The following is a 17,578-nucleotide window of genomic DNA, read 5'->3' as shown; positions in this document are numbered from 1 at the left end:
TCAAGAACAGTGGACATCAAGAACGCTTCCATTTGTTTAGTGTGCAAACAAGGCGCTCCTGTGCTGAGACTGCTCAGCCAGCTTTCCCCATTCCCATGACCTGCAGGGTCCCTGTGGGCACCTTTCATTTCTTATCCCTGCTTTTAACAATGTAGAAAGTATCACCTGTTCATGACATGCCACCTTTCCCCGGCAGTCCTCAGTGTCAATCGCCAGCGGTCAGGGGAACTGAAACAAGCTCTGCAGGAAAGACCATGAAGGCCCCAAGGGAGAGAATGAAAACACGCAGCGGGGAAGGCTGTACCGCCATGCGCTGCCCTGGGACCCCAGGACTGCCCTACATTGCACAGCACAACCTTATAATGAGGACCTGGGGCTGGAGTGGGACAAAGGGTCTAAGGAACAAGCATGGAGAAATAAACCAAGCCAAGCCTCTCTTGGGAAAGGATGTTTGGGGCGCAGTCACCACATCCACACTGCACAGCCCTGGGGAAGGGTGTGGCACGCACACGGCTACATCGCAGGCACGTACATTCAGCATGACAGTGTTCCTGCAGGTGGTAGCCAGTGTTTTGTTCCAACAAAATCAACGTATTATGACAATCTTCTGACACATGGAGGTACAGTGTTCTGAGACCAGGCACCTATTTCTAATTCACATTAAGTTGACACAAGTGGTAACTGTGGACACTGGCTTTGACTTCAGAGGGCCACTTCCCCTATGTCTTAAAGTTTATGTCTACAAAGAACTTCTAGCTCTGTGATAAATGCATTTCCCTGTATGGCTCTGTAAGCTCAGACCTACACTACAGCCTCCACACTCACCACTGGGAGTCTGGGCGAAGGCCCACCAGGACAAACGGAGTTCATGGACATGAAACTATATGTACCCCGCACTTCCTGTCCTCATTTCAGGAGGCACGAAGTGTTTGATGCTCTAGCCCAGGGCCCTCCCGGTGATAAGGAAAAGAAATATTACACTGTGGTCCCCATCCCTGAGGACACGTTCAATCAAGCAGCCCTCAGTGCAGGAAGCAAGACAAATGGCCACTCTCCTGCTCCCAGAGCCTCGATCTCAATGTCATCAGATCAAGGAGTGACAAGAATAAGGTCAGAGGCAACAGATCATCCACTATACCTCCCACATTTCACACAGAGCACACCCCTCTGTGGGCATCTCACCTCCAGCATCCGGGACCGTCGGATGGTGATGTGAGTGACGTGAGGGGAGGCGGAGCTGGTCTCCACAAGCCCCAGCCTCTCCTTCTCCTTGGTAACCATGTTTCGGAACAGGAGAACTCTCTGAAATGAGCAAAGGGGAGGCCAGAGACACGGTCAACACTGCTGATTCCCTAAAACACACTGTGTACAAAATGAATAAAATTTAAGTCATACGAGATGCTACCAGAGCGGGATGTTTCCGTATGTGCTGCAGGTTAGAAGGGACTTGGGGGAACAGGAAACATTCCCCAAAACACTCCTGGGAATTAGACATAGCTGAATTCATGCCAAGGAATCAAGGTTCCGGAGAGAGTGATCTGGCTGCGGCTCGAGTCCCAGTTAAGAACAGTTGGGGAGAAATCAGTCTCCCTGTTCAGTCAAAAACCCACTATGAAGGCCTGGCAGTGAGACAAGTTCCAGAGGCAGCTTTAGACAGCCGCGCCTGCTTTAAAGGAAATCAATATTACAAATTTAAAAAACAGAAACATTTTCAAGGTAATTTTTTCCACTGTCAGAATTTTCTTCGATGATCCTACAGAATAAAGGCTCCCAACCTTTCATCTGCCTCCTCTGAGCCCTCCGGCATACCGTGGTCCCACTGGTAATACTTCTCAATTACTGTTTGGAAGGAACCTTCTCTCTCCTTTCTCAAGATTCTGATAAGGCCCTTCAGGTGAGTACTGACCTGCCCCATTCTGGGTTTGAGGATCCCTGCTGTAATAACATTCAAATAATGCCACCTGAATGAATAAATAAATTCAACCACAGCTGTTTTTTTAAAAAAAAATCAGAGTCCCCCCAAAGCCAAAGGTTTTGTTAAACACAAATAAGAACAGTAATAAGAATTAACTATACACAAAGGGAGGCTGGTGCATTGCATTCTATCATTTCTTTTAACTTAGGAAGTAAATACAGTTGTAATAGAAAAAAGCAACTGCCAACAGCTTCCTAAAAGGAGAGATGTATTTGGTGGAGGTGCCACTGTGGAGTGAAACAGCTCAGTGCAGCTGGTGCATGAGTCTAGAAACAAGGACTGAGGTGCTCTCAATAGTATGATCAGTTTTGGGACTCCGGGCCCACATGCACGGGGCAGCGGGCTGAGGACAGTGAGGTGGGTGAAGGGCACTCTTGCCTCTCTTCTACGGCAAGGAAACTGGAGACTTTGAGAAACAGTTATATAACATGTGTGGGGCCACATGGCACAAATGCTGCCTGTACCCCAAATCTTTAGCATGATCTCCTAAACAAGGGGTGCCATTGCACGGAACATGAGCGGGTGAGCTTCCCACCCGGGTTAACTGGTGCAGGGCAGAGAGCACACGTGGAAGCAGAGCTGCAGGGGTGACCACAGGGACGCCAGCCTCCAGGAACCAAGGAGAGACTGGATGGGGCTGGGCTTCCATGGGGTGTGGAAGGTCTGAGGTAACCATAACCAGCTTTCAAGGGACAGTGACCTCAGCAGCAGCAGAGGGCATCTGGGTGAGAATCATCATCCTTACCCAGATAAAAAAAACTGACTCACCCAAGGACACACAGTTGGTGGCCAGGGGGGTGAGTTTCAAACCTAAAGCTCATGCACAGAACACTGCACAGCCGCTGTCCACCCCACATGGCACTAAGCCTTCTAGGATAAAACAAGAGAGAAGCCTGAAGTCCTGGTTGGGAGATGAATTGCATATTAACACGTAATAGCCATGTAAGAGAGTGCAGAGAATGAAGTGTTGTGTGGGTGAAGCAGGCAGCTTAGGCTCTTAAAAACATTAAGGAAAGCAAGAAAGGCAGGAAAAGCCCCCTACTTGAGGGAGATCAAGAGCAAGGGAGAGGTTCAGCATCATGGAAAGATGCTGAAACTGCTATCTTGGCTAGTACTTTGTATAGTGTCCAACAGATTTCACTGTGCTCCCCATAAAACTTCAAATACCCTGTGGCAACCCAGGGTGCCCCAGCAGACCATCTGTGCGCTGCAGATACACTAAGCGCAGATTCCAGGCTGTAAGATACGGGAGCGCTATGGTCCAGGGCTCAGTTCACGGACACACAGATCCAGGAGGTGGCATGGCATTTTAAGTCCGACTCGACCAAACTGGACTAGGCCCAGGAGACAAGGGGCTGAAAACTGCTTTAACGAGTAACAGTTGGAGAAAGCTGCTAATCCTTGAAAACAGGAGACTCAGAAGGCAAATGAGAGTTGCCTGCAAACCTCAGCAGATTATAGAGATTCTACTGTTAGTGGCCAAAGGGCAGAATTACAGAGAACTGAATCGTCACAGAAGAGGACAGCGACGGAACAGCCTGCTCTGCAGAGTTGAGTGTTCTGTGAGCAAGGTCAGGGAGACTGCTGAGGCCTCTCTCCCTGGGGCATGTGACTAAGCCCCTCCACGCGGTCCCTCATTTCTGAGGTGCTCTGCTGTCAGGGGCAATAAGCATTTAAGCAGGAATGCCCATTTGTGAGCCACCGCTGCAGGGTAAAGAAGGACTACCCTAAGTATTCCCGTCAAGGTCAAAACAGTATCAGAACTGTGAGTGTTGCCTCTAAAAAGCGAAATTTAACTTGTAAAAATGCAACATAAAAATATAAAAATGTGACAGGCTTTTCTAAAAATGTCTACTTTGTCAAAAACAAGAAAGGATAGGAAGGGCACATCTAGACCTGTAAGAGCCTCTCCTAAAGGAGCACAGTGCTGTCATGGTACCCAACAGACGTTTCTAGAGTGTCCACGACACACGAGAGGTGAGCAATGCTTCCCGTCGGCCCCTGGACACTCCTGCCACAGTAGCTGACCCCTCCCAAGTCTCTCATGTCCTTTGGGTCTGGGATACCACACTCTGCTGGTGTTCTCCCTGATTACTCTTTGTACTGGCCCTTCAAGGGATAAGTTCCGCAGGGCTCGAGCCCCAGTCCCCGATCTCCTTACTCTGATTCCCTCCACACTTCACCCATGGCCATGCACGCAGTTCGGTGCTTTGGGTGCTGTCTCGAGCCCAGTCCTCTCTCCTGAGCCCCAGACCCATGCATCCAATGGCCTTGAGGAGTCACAGACACCTCCCATCCTTACCTGCTCAAAGCTGACCTCACCAGCACACCCCAGACCTGCTCTTGCCATGTTCCTACCATAGGGAAAGGCTCCCCCAGGCACCCAGGCCAGAAATCTGAGTGTCACCATTATCCAAAGCCTGTAAGTGCCACCTCCTTCAAAACCTCTTCATCTTACTGTCTTTCTACTCCTGCGGCCCCACCCAAGTCAGGCCAGGTTGCCTAAACACCTCTGCCTCTAGCCAGTGCCCCATACTATACCCACAGGAATTTTCAAAAGCATTGCTTTCACCAGGTGCCTCCAAAGCTAAAAACTCTCCAGTGCCGTTGGACAAAATACAAGTTCCTGCCCTTGCTCGACAAGGCCCTTATTACAGTTCCTATAAACGCTCTGAGCTGCTTAGCTCCCCCCTTATGTTCTCTGCAGCAGCCTGCACGCCAGGCTCTCCAACAGCACTGCACTCGCCCTCGCCGGAAGCCTGAAAGCACTGCCCACTTCCGCCTGTGCTCCTGACCCTGTCCCTGGGCCCCCACAGCCCACAGCCCTGCAGCACACCCCCCACTCCACCAGGACTGCCAGTTCACGTTGTCTTCAATCTCTGTATTTAGCTTCCTACCCAACACAGAGTAAGATCCCATCACGGTTTGCATTTGCCGGATGAATGATCTCATTTATTTATTTCCAATTGCGGTCACAGAGATGGAAAGTCTGGAACCATGTGATGGGTCAGAAAGACACATAAGGAGCCCAGCTCTGGTGTGACTCACGTTTTTGTGAGGAATGACATGAGGGATGTACTGCAGGATCAGCTGGGCACGTTTTCTGTCCTTGTCCAGTTCTTGGAAGAGCACACTAGGTTTGAGATCCCTTAAAAATAAAGACATCAGTTTGGGATAATTAAAAATACAAACAAAAAAACTTCTTGGCAAACTATACTCTGCCCTTCAAATCCAGCCTGCCACTTATTTTGGTAAATAAAGTTTTAATGGAACACAACCACACTCATTCGTTATGTACTGTCTCTGGCTGTTTTCATGCTACAACAGTAGAGTCGAGTAGTTGCAACAGAGATTATCTGGTCTGCACGGCCTAAAACATTTACTGTCTGGACCTTTACAGAAAACGTTTCCCAGTCCTGTTCTAGGGCCATGACTTTGAGATGACATGCCACTGGTAAAACAATCTGGAAATGATCTTATATTTAGTTGTTCCAAAAGAATTCCCCAACCCTATCCCCCCAAAAGGACCTAGCTGCAGTTTTTATCCTACTAATTCTGATTTTTAAAAACTGCCATTTAGCTAACATATCCTGTTGTTCAGTTCAGCTGGAAACTTTTCTTCTTCCCAGTTTGGATAAGAAACATTTGCTAAATGGCCTGGCTTTGCACTATGGTGAGCTTCGCTCCAATCATCTTCAGCGCTGGCACACTCTAACAGAAGCGATGCTAGGTGATCGCCAGCAGGTGCTTCCCAGGAATGACAGCAAACACAAGATAAAGCAGAGGGACAAGTCTCTCTCGGCCCTAGCACACGCGTGCAGAGCACCCGGGCAGCTCTGCCACGGGCAGCGTGACAGTGGGGACCGGCTCACAGCCCTGCTGCCCCACCCGCCACTCACTTCCGCAGCCAGTGGTCCTCAGGGGCGAAGCGGCGCCGACAGTCCCGCTCGTACAGCACCATCAGCCAGCCGTGGACGGACTGGAACAGCTCCAGGGTCTCGCCCTTGGCGTTCTCTGTGGGGCACACAAGCAGGAGCGTCACACTCACAAAGCTGATCAGAACTGGAGAGAAGCTGGGGGACAGTTCTCGTCAACAAGTCGTCCCGTTATGGTCTTCCTCTCCCTCACTGAATTTTACACAGAACCGCAGAATTCAGAGGCACGGGGTATGTTCGAAGTGTCTACAGGCCTGAGTATCACTTAGACCAGGGGTCCCCAAACTACGGCCTGCAGGCCACATGCGGCCCCGAGGCCATTTATCCAGGCCCTGCCGCACTTCCAGAAGGGGCACCTCTTTCATTGGTGGTCAGTGAGAGGAGCATAGTTCCCATTGGAATACTGGTCAGTTTGTTGATTTAAATTTACTTGTTCTTTATTTTATATATTGTATTTGTTCCCGTTTTGTTTTTTTTACTTTAAAATAAGATATGTGTAGTGTGCATAGGGATTTGTTCATAGTTTTTTTTATAGTCCGGCCCTCCAATGGTCTGAGGGACAGTGAACTGGCCCCCTGTGTAAAAAGTTTGGGGACCCCTGTTTTAAAGTCTAAGGGGCTTTGTACTGAACCACTGGAAACACATCAGGAGGTAGACTCTAATCTGCGGTATGACCCAGCTCACGTTTTATCTTCTCAAAGATAAAATCAACTCCAAGATTTGAGGCAGAATTAATCATCATTAATAATTCTTGACACATACATGCAAATCTTGTAAGGCTAAGAACCAGCTGTGGTTACCGACTCTGGCCTCCCTACCAGTAGGGTAAACAGAACAATGGCTGCCTTCTCTGCTTACCTACGATCCCATCCCAGATCATCTTAAACACGAAGGAGTTCAGGAAAGAGGAGATGGTGACCAGCTCTTCCAGTTTGAATGAAATTTGTTCTTCGTAAACTTCAATATCATCAAGGATCCTAAATCAGACAGAAAATGATTCACAACTGTCTGCTGAGGAAAGGGAAAAATGAGATCTGTACTTCTCAGAGGACAAAATAAGGTTAAGAAATAAGCTCTACCTTTTAGATACTGTAAAATTTACAAATAAAGTGATGAAAGTCTAGGACTTGTTTAAAAATAATGAGTGAGGAGAGTGGGGGGGCATAGAAGACTGGCCATGAGTTAACTGCTGAGACTGGTGATGGGCATAGGGGGCTCACTGTACTGTATTCTCTCTACTATTGATTTGAAATTGTCCACAGTAAAAGGCTAAAAACACAATTAAAAAAACAAAGCTCTCCTCTATATTTTTCTTACTCATAAGAATTCAACTGTAACACTTTCTTAATTCATGCCTGAAATCACACCCAAATATCAAGGAGTCTTGACTGAGAGTCTGTCTACTGAACAAAGCTGTGGACTCTTATCTGCACCCACAATTGGCACTAGCAGCATTTAGTATGCACTTGAGAAATACTCATGCATGAATGAATAATGTCTGAAGGAACATATGAACAAAAGAACCATTTAAGATACAGCTCTATTGAAAATATCCTAAAGCTGTTCCATTCATTTCATAACATGTCTCATTCTTGGCTCACCCTTGACCCAGCAATCCAGGGCACCTGCACAGCAGCTACAGACCCTGTTCTTGCCTCTAACTCCTCCGTAATCCTTTCCCTCCACAATTCTTACCCAACCTACCACCTACAAGACCCTGATGCCCTCCTGCAATGTCTTCCATTCTAGCTTATAATTCTTCACCAACCTTTTGGGGAAAAGTGGAATTAAACTAATACCAAATATACCAAAGAAAAACTGGGCCCTGGCTGGTCAGCTCAGTGGTAGAGTGTCAGCCTGGTGTGTGGAAGTCCTGGGTTTGATTCCCAGTCAGGGCACTCAGAAGAAACAACCATCTGCTTCTCTACCTCTCCTCCTTCTCTCTATCTTCTCCTCCCGCAGCCATGGCTGGGTTTGAACAAGTTGGCCCTGGGTGCTGAGGATGGCTCTGTGGCCTTGCCCCAGGCACTAAAGTGGGTCTGTTGCCGAGCAACAGATCAGTGGCCCTGGGTGGGTAGAGCATCGCCTGATAGGGGGCTTGCTGGGTGGATTGGGGTTGGGGTACATGTGGGAGTCTGTCTCTTATCTCCCTGCCTCTCACTTAATTTAAAAAAAATTTTTTTTAAAAGAACAAAGGAACTGAATGGGACTAACATTTGTTAATTTCTCATGCTGGGCCAGGCACTGCACTAATTGTCATTTGTTTTCTCATTTACTCCCTAACACACTGGTGATGTTATCTCCAGTCTACTAATGAGGAAACAGAGGCTCAGGGAGGCACAAACTCTAGTGCCATGGCCTAGGGTATCTCAGTAAGTGGCGGAGTCACGTTCTGCACTTTGGCTCCCCGGCTCTGAAACGTTGTGGTAAACAACTAGCACAGTAAGGAAGTGGCCAGAGTAATTTGGACCCAGGTCAAAGGAAACCCCAAAGCCCACATTCAGTGGTACTGATCCTGCTCCCCTAAAAGGAAGGGAATGGACAACTGCCAAACCCCTACGACATGCCACCTACTTTGTTGTACATGTTTCCTCATCTAATTTTTCCAAAACTTAATTTACAAAATCAAGCGGTGGGCCCTGCCACACAGGCCCGAATGTTAACAGTAATCACATCAGTGATGGCTTCCTTCTTGACGCTGTTATTTGGTTTCTCCATATTCCAGGAAAGGCATTCAGGACCACAGCAGTCAACCTACGTGATGAGGTGCCGGGAACAGTCACAGAACAGCATCAGCATGGCCAAGAGCTGCTTAGACTCCTCAGTGTCGTTGTTGAGGCACTCCAAGAAGAGCTTTAGCCCTCCATGAGGCCCCAGCTCACAGATAAATGCCCACAGTTTGGGCAGCAGGTCATCAAGGTAAGTGAGACCTGGAAAATAGAGAAACCCAAGCCTAAGGTGGGGGCACCTGGTCCATTATTTCTTTATCCATAAGGAAAACAAAACACACCTGCTAGTGAACATTTAACATGTGTGAGAGAAAGAAGGGGTGCACTTACTAAGAAAATCATTATCACCATGAGAATAATGGAAACAGCTAACATTTGATGGGTGCTTACTATGTGCCAGACACTATTCCAAGTACTTAACACGCACTATCTCCTTCCCAGTGTGAAACCCAATGTTATCTCCGTTTTTGGGGAGAGGAAATGGAAGACCAGAGAGGTTAATTGGCTCATCATCACACAGCCAATAAATGTCAGAGCCAAGAACATAACCGAGGCCTGTGTGATTCAGTGTTTATGTTTTAAATCAGAGATCAGCAATTTTTCTGGAAAGGGCCAGAGTCAGTACTTTTAGGCTTTGCAGGCCAATCTCTGTCACAACTACTCAATGCAACCATTATAGCACAAAAGGGGCTACAGCCAATATGGATGTGGCTTTGTTCCAACAAAACTTTATTTAAAAAAGCAAGAGATGGGCTGTATTTGGCCCACGGGCTATAGTTTCTCAAACCCTAAACCAGGGGTCTCAAACTCGCGGCCCGCGGGCCACATGTGGCCCACCGAACAATTTTGTACTGATTTTTTTTTGTTTTCAACTGCAGTGAGAAAAGTGTTGCATAACAGTTGCCTTTTGTAGACCTAGTGCGGCCCGCTGAACGGCTGTGATCTTGCTCTGTGGCTCACATGCTGAGTTGAGTTTGAGACCCCTGCCCTAAACTATCTTGCGGGCTTACCCACCTTAAGCAAAGCCAAATCAGAACTCTCCCGCCCCCAGCCAGTCATTCCCAGCCCAGCAAATGGGACCACTATCAACACTGTTGTTGCTTGGGCCAAAAATTGGGCCTCATCTTTGAAACATGTAGAGTTCAGTGGTAGTCAACCTGGTCCCTACCGCCCACTAGGGAGCATTCCAGCTTTCATGGTAGGTGGTAGTGGAGCAACCAAAGTATAAATAAAAAGACAGATTTAACTATAGTAAGTTGTTTTATAAAGATTTATTCTGCCAAACTTAGCAAAATCTGACATAAGGCATTTGGTAATTAATTATTATTATATGCTTTAACTTGCTGTAACTCTGTTTTATAAATTTTATAAGGTTACTTCCCTACTTTATAAATCACCATTACTGTGGAACCGGTGAGCAGTTAGAAAATTTTACTACTAACAGATACAAAAGTGGGCGGTAGGTATAAAAAGGTGGACTACCCCTGGTGTAGACCCCAGTCTCCCAAATCCAATCTGCCTCTGAAACATATAAACCCTCCCACTTCCATCTCCATCACTACACCAGTTCAGTTGCTCTTAACCGGGATGATTCTATCCCCAAGAGCATTTGGTAAAATTTGGAATCATGTATGGTTACCACACCCAGGGGGCAGCGCAAGGTGCTACTGGCATCTGTGGGTAGGGGCCGGGGGCTGCTAAACACCCTACTACAGTGGACAGGACGGCTTCCACACACAGAATTATCTGGTCATTATCTTCACTGTCACAGAGCCCAGCATCACATTTATTTTTCCCTAACTTATTACTGGTCTCCCCCTCCTGGAATACAATGCTCTTGGAACACAGACTATGGTTGTCTTTTCAAAAAATATAAAATGTAGCAGAGAAGTTCTTAATCCTTTATGTAATAAACAGCTTCAAAGTTTACAGACTTCTTGTCTTTATAATACCAATTCATAGTAACTCCTGCACTGCCACCTGAAAGACCCTGGTATCCAATTCTTTGCACACAGAGGGAACTTTCTTGTCAGCTAAAAAGGAAAATGTTGGGCATATCCATGCAATGACATATTATGCAGCCTATACAAATGAAGTTTTTGAAGAATTTTTGACATCATAAAATGCTTACAAGGTGACTAGTGGAAAGGGAAGGAAAACACTACATGTTTCAATCTAAATATACAGACAAGTAGCACACTCAGGCACAGGCAGTTGTGTCTGGATTGTGGGATTAAGAATGGCTTAAGTTTTCATTTTTCTGATTCCTTGTCTTTTCTAGTTTTCTGTTCAGAAAATACAGTAACTTTTGGGGGAAAAAAAACACAATAAAAACAAACCCTGTACTTCATAATAAACATAAAGAGCCAGGTCAGAGGAATGAACCAGAAGGGCAGGACTGAGGTTAGTTTGCTCTGTTTAACTATTTGGTTATTAAGAATGGCTCAGAAATGCCCTCCTTGAAGGAAGCCAGAAGAAAACCAACTTGTCCAAGCAAAATCATCGGCCAAATGTGAGAGGCAGGAGGAGATGGCTCAGGTCTCCAAACCTGTGAGTATCTGCAGCCGGATCTGGGTCAGAGTGGTCAGCGAGGTCTGATAGAGGACACAGATGTTGCAAACCTTCTGCACCTCTGCAGAGTCAACGCGTTTACCCCCCACGGGCTTGAGAATGTTCCGCACCGACGCAGACTTCTGAAACGCCCGCTTCAGGAGATCTGGCAGTGAAGAGGAGAAAGAAGGTGTGAGCAGAAGTGTAGCCATCTGCCACGTTCCACCCTGTAGAGGGAAGAGCACTTCAATAAAGCTCCTAATTTATAACCACAACCAGACAGTAGGGGTTGCTGCTTGATTCAAGTCATCTCTTTGGGATAAATTAGAAACACATTAACAATAGGTTTTTAGGTAAAACCGCAAGACGTCTGCAGAAGCAGAGAATTTCTCAGAAGCCAGACAGTCTGATCCTCACATGAGATCCCCAACTTTCTGTGCTTTTTAGATGGAAGAAGGGACGTCAACCTCAAGTAGTGATGTTCAGCTGGGGCTTGTGCTCCACTTTTGTGTTAAGCCTTCCCATTTATATCCCACTGAAGTTACATGTGTTGAGCCCACGCTTGCTGAAAGCTACAAGATGGAACTCTGCAGCACACTGGCTGCCAGAGAAAAAGCCACCTTGAACTGGGACGTTTGAATTATGTGTTAGCAGCATTTCCTTAAATGCTATCAGAGCAGGCAACAGGAAATCTTTCCACAAAATCCATTACTGACCCTGCCATGGGGACACTGCTGAGCTGGTAGCCCGGTTGGTGACCCAGTGTCCCCTTTATCAGAAGCCCTATAGGGAGATTTCTTTTATGATTAGGAGCTCAGAAAGCTCTACTCCCCCTAAGAAACAGGTCTTCCTATTTATGAGAAGAACGGGTCCCAAGTCCCTTTTCCTTTCGGCTACTAGAAATTCAGAGCCAAATGGAAGTTAAGAGAAAATGGCAACAGCCCTCATCAACCATTTATCAGTGGACATTGTCTATGCGTGACCTTGATTTTGTTCACCTGTTTCTATTTCCCAGGTCCTTGTTTTCTATACCTAAGGGTTTTCTGTCATTGTTTTGCTAGACGCAAAATCGATTAGCAGTCTCAAAATCTTTGCAGGAGAAGTTAGAGCATCACAGGAACAGGGAGGCAGGCACCCAGGAACACGCATAAGCGGCGCTCCGGCCCAGCAGAGCCATGGCCCAGGCCTGCTCCCGCCACTCACTCTTCACGGGAAGCACGTTCTGGGGGGAAGCTGGCTGCACGTGGGCCGCCGGCTCCTGGTTCTCCAGCAGCTTCTTGCTCAGGATGTCACTGAAGAAGGTCCGGATCAGAGGCACCCCCCACAGAACCTGCAGCTGTTTGGTGATTAAGGGCATGGACTCGTTAAGGCTGGAAGGAAAAGGAGACCAGGCGTGTCAGTGCCCCCTGGTGGATGGCCAGGGAAAGCCCTTGTGGCTCCCGAAGGGGCCTTCCACTTGGAGGTGTAGCGAGGGTCTGCCAATCAACATGGTCAGTAAGATCATCATAATAATTTTAAAAAGTGGATCCACAAATTGCAGCTGAGGCCTGGATGAGGAAGGCACTGACCTCCTATCTTCCCTGTGGCTCCACCAGACTTCCTGTGCTGCCTGTAGCCCTGCTGCTCTCCGAGGTCTCAGGCTCCATTCACCACAGTCCCCTAGTCACCCTGTATCTGCTCCTCCTCCTACCCCGTCCTGTTCACTGCGCAGTTGACAAGTACTCTCTCACGCCTGCTGTGCTGTCTTCCCCTGCACAGCCGGCCCACAGGCATTGCAAACAAACCTCGCTGATTCTCCGGCCCCAAGAGTCTCCCTGCCTTCTAGTGCTCCTTTCTCCAATCCACACCGTACCCCAACATCAGACTCACACCCGAAATCTGCCTTCCTCACCTCCCTGCTCGGCACCCCGTATGGCTTCCACGGCCTTTTGGCATCAGTGGACGGCCACCCCCCACTGAGTTCGGGCCAGGCCAATGGCAGCCTTGGACATGCATTATCTCATTCAACCCTTTGAGCTACTCCTGCCCCTATATTTCAGATGAGGAAAGTGAGGGGAAGAGACTCATCCAAGGTCCCCCGGAGGAGTACAGCTGAGACCAGGCGGTTCGCCTCTGTGCCGTTCTGCCCACCCTCTGCCCACAAATCCCGATGCCCAACACACACGCCCCTCTATCCTCTTCAGTGGGGCAGCACACTAGTCAGTTGATAATCACTTTTTTTAACTGGATACCACTCAGGTACAAGGACAAAGGGAGAAACCTGGGGATCTCCTTTCTTGGCCGTCAGTTTTCTGCATCAAGAGCACCTGCCAGGGACCTGGGCCTCAGGCAGGCACATGAACAGGAGCACAACCCAGCGAGCGGCACAGCTGGCACAACTCCTAAGACAGCTTCCTGTCACCCGGGGGCACATCTGTAAACCTGTCATGCCACCTCACTCAATCTCTATCTTCTAGCCTAGTGAGTTCTTTTTTAATATCTTTAAGTTATTAATTGCAAATTTTTAAATTTATATTCCACCTCTTGAAAAGGATCTGAGCTAACATCTATTCCCTTTGAATTATGTGCCTTATTTTAGTATCTCCAAAACATGGCAGTCTCGGCACTCAATAAATGATATTGACGAAGAGAAGAATACTAACAGATAAGGTTCATAATTGAGAAGAACAAAATACAAATTCACGTGACCTCATTTTTGTGGGAGAGGAGGCAGATTAAGAGGGCAGGAGGCAAGAAGGACAGTGATCTGCCCAGGGACTCACCCATAGTCCACAGATTGGGAGAACCAGCCCAGGACAGGGTGCCAGTGGGTCAGGTTGGACTTCTTCTGGGACACGTACTTCTGACAGTAGCACAGCATCTGGGTGAGCAAACTCACGAAGCCATCCGTCTCCTCCTCTAACACTCGGGGGCTGAGGGAGCCCAAGTGCAGGAGGTTGCCTACAGAGAGAGAAGGCTGAGTGCGCCAGGCGCAGACAGACATATGCCCGCAGACAGACACGTGCCGCCACCTCCCAGATCTGCTCTCTGCCCGGGCTGGAAGGAATTCCACGCAGAGGGGCACCCGTCAGTGTGAGGACTACGAGGTGAGGCAGGACTAAAACATGCGCCCACCTGACTTCCAGTCCTGGCTCTGCCTCAGACCACCACTGTGACCCTCATCCTGCCTCTCAAATCTTGTTTCCTTATTTCTAAGACTGGAATCCCTACTTGTGGTGTGAAAGTTGTATAAAGTAGCATGTAGAATGGCTAGCACACAGAAATATGTGAGATTTAGCTAGTATGACATCGTATATTATGCTGAGATTTTAAAACCAAGGGTTAACATCAAAAATGACCTTCTGAAGAGTATCTGACCTTCCTGGAAAATCACTGTTATTTAAAGTTCACCAAAGTTACTTAACCTGCCTTATAGGAGGACTCTCTAAAAACTGAGCCCCAGGAACATTGGTCTATGTAAAATAAATAAGGTGATGAAAATTGTGTATGTCTGCTGTTTTCACATGCTTCTATCCACAAAGCCTTTCATCTACAGTGAAAACGCAGTGAAACAGACGATGCAGGTCTTATTCTCACCTAGCCCCCCCCAACTGCGCCCTCCCTTCTCCAGAGGTGGGAAGTATCCAGGTAACCCATCATGTCTTCAATTCTCCCTTGGCCTCCAGGAAGCTAAGGGCGGAAACTTAACACTCACTGGCAATCACTCAGCTGCTTAGCCAAGATGATATATTTTCCATGTGACTTTCAATTTTATGTGTTTACTTTAACTGTCTGATTACACATTTTTTCACTATAAGCACTTCTAATCGTTATTAAAAACAGCTCTCGTGACCTCCAGAATGGCGAAGAGCAAAGCACTCACGACGCCTAGTTCCCAGTCACATTCCAGCCACGAACACTCACCCATCAGACAAAGCGTATGGCATCCTTCTAAACTTTCACAGACATCACGGCATCGATCCTTATCTCTTAAAAAGGTGATGAATTTATGAAGCATGTCATGAGACTCTAAGACGGTGAGGCGCTGTAAACAATCGCAGACTGTTAAAACAGAATCTGGCAGGAAGTTTCCCACTAAGGCATTGGTCCCCAACCTTTTTTGGGCCACGGACCAGTTTAATGTCAGAAAATATTTTCATGGACTGGCCTTTAGGGTGGGACGGATAAATGTATCATGTGACAGAGACAAGCGTCAAGAGTGAGTCTTAGATGGAAGTAACAGAGGGAATCTGGTCATTTTTTAAAAATAAAACATCGTTCAGACTTAAATATAAATAAAACGGAAATAACGTAAGTTATTTATTCTTTCTCTGCGGACCGGTACCAAATGGCCCACGGACTGGTACCGGTCTACGGCCCAGGGGTTGGGGACCACTGCACTAAGGCTCGAACTTGACCGCCAGCAGATTACTGCCTAGTCATCAAACATGCTATTGATGGCCAAGAGCAAAATGAACAAAGACAAGAACGTGGTTCTTTGGGCTACGCACAGAAGTGTGTCTACAGAGGCTACTGACTTTGAGGAAAAATCGGGGGGGGGGGGGTGGTAATTAACCGAGAAAACATTTTACGCTCTAATTTCTAAGAAAGAAGACAAAAATGGAGTTGGGAGGAACTCCCAGAGCCCACTTACCTCAGGGGTCACCACGCTGAGATGAGTCACGAGAGCAGGCACAGACATGATGTGGATGAGGAATGGCCGAAGCAGATTGTCTGAAAACTGTGCAGCAATCACAGGGCTAGACAGACAGACCACCGTACTCAGACAGGTGTGCACATGAGCCGGGAACAAAACAACCCTACCCACGCCCCAAATTATGCTTCACAGGGCTTCTAAAAAATGAAAGACCAAAAACGGGGACAACCCTAAGGAAATGGTTGGGTCAATGACAGTAGTCATATGACACAGCTATAAAAAATCAATTTCGACATTTTACTGACATGAGATAATGTTCAAAGTATATGGTAAACTTAAAACAAAAAACCCCAGCAGAATAAGAATCTTTATATGCATGGGAGAAGAGAGGAGTTAGTGATTGGCAGGAAGGAAAACAGGATTTCGGAATGCTGGCACTGTTGTTCTATTTCTCAACTGGGGGTAGTACTTACATGGGTGTATTTACTATGTGATAACTCATCAATAACTCATACTTGTTAAGCTACTTTAAATATATATGCAGTTGACCCTTGAACAATATGGGGGTTATAGGCACTCACCCCCCTCTCCATGCACAGTTGAAAATCTGCGTATAACTTTTTTTTTTGATTCCCCAGAAACTTAACTGCAGTTGTCCTCAGAATCCATGGGGGATTGGTTCCAAGATCCTTGCTGCTACCAAAATCCATGGATGCTCAAGTCCCTTATATAAAATGGCATAGAACAATGCATACCGTAGAACAATACATATGTGGACTCCCAACCCTGACTGAGAACACACACAGTTTTCGATCTGCAGTTGGTAGGATTTGCAGATATGAAACCTGTGGATATGGAGGGCCACCTGCATACTTATTGAAAATATCTGAGCATAAGTGGAGTCACACAGTTCAAACCCATGTAGTTCAAGGGCCAACTTTCTTATGACATATTATGTATTAAATATTCAGTATTTTAATATGTATGTATAAACACACAAGTACATATAAATTAAAAAAAGACCAAGAGGAAAGATTAAAGAACTGTTAACATTGTATCTTTGGGTTGGAGAATAATGAGAAACACTGTTTCTGTCTTATTCTTTTCTATTTTACCCAGGTTTCTTATAATAAGCATGTATTACTTCCATAATCAGAAAGAGATAAGCATTATCAAAGAAGATAATGACCCCTACTTCACACCATATACAAAAATTAACTCAAAATGGATTACAAATGTGAATACTAGTTTTACAACTAAAACTATAAAACTTGTAGAAGAAAATGCAGGAGAAAACACAGGTCATGCATTAAAAAAAAAAAAAAGATAATGAGAACAACTTACAGGAGAAAAATGATCCCTTCTGGCTAATGTGCTCTAATAGCAATGAGCAGATAAGTTACTATTAGAATTTATATTATGATCTTTTACTTTCAAAAGTATAAGGTCTACCAGAAAGTTCTGTCCGTTTTTGGAATAAAACAAAATACAAGTTTTTCTTACCGTCAATAAACTTTATTAAATAATATAATTGCCATTACTATTAATGATTTCTTGCCAGCATGAGGGCAATTTGTATATCCCATTTTTGAAAAATGTTTTATCTTTTGATGCGAAAAATTGAACCAGTGCTTGATTGTTATTTTCTTCATTTTTGAATTTTTTGCCCTTCAAAAAATTTTGTAAGGACAATATCTTCTTCATTTTTGAATTTTTTGCCCTTCAAAAAATTTTGTAAGGACAAAAACAAGTG

General features: G+C 46.2%; 1 protein-coding gene across 3 annotated transcripts in view; it reads right to left on the bottom strand.

The window, feature by feature from the left end:
* Positions 1-17,578, bottom strand: part of UBE3B (ubiquitin protein ligase E3B) — a 53,762-nt gene that overhangs the window by 20,127 nt on the left and 16,057 nt on the right. For all 3 annotated transcript variants that reach the window (XM_066370704.1, XM_066370705.1, XM_066370706.1), the window contains 10 exons: positions 15,823-15,928; positions 15,093-15,213; positions 13,952-14,129; positions 12,393-12,559; positions 11,188-11,355; positions 8,669-8,840; positions 6,769-6,887; positions 5,875-5,989; positions 5,024-5,123; positions 1,183-1,302 (listed from right to left, as the gene is read on the bottom strand). In XM_066370704.1, coding sequence (XP_066226801.1) covers positions 1,183-1,302; positions 5,024-5,123; positions 5,875-5,989; positions 6,769-6,887; positions 8,669-8,840; positions 11,188-11,355; positions 12,393-12,559; positions 13,952-14,129; positions 15,093-15,213; positions 15,823-15,928 — 1,366 coding nt within the window. The remainder of the gene's footprint in view (positions 1-1,182; positions 1,303-5,023; positions 5,124-5,874; positions 5,990-6,768; positions 6,888-8,668; positions 8,841-11,187; positions 11,356-12,392; positions 12,560-13,951; positions 14,130-15,092; positions 15,214-15,822; positions 15,929-17,578) is intronic.

This window comes from Saccopteryx leptura, chromosome 2 (genome assembly GCF_036850995.1).
Source record: "Saccopteryx leptura isolate mSacLep1 chromosome 2, mSacLep1_pri_phased_curated, whole genome shotgun sequence".
In the NCBI taxonomy this organism is placed as follows: Eukaryota; Metazoa; Chordata; class Mammalia; order Chiroptera; family Emballonuridae; genus Saccopteryx; species Saccopteryx leptura.
Note: the sequence above shows the minus strand (reverse complement) of the source record. Positions and strands in the feature narration are given on the sequence as shown.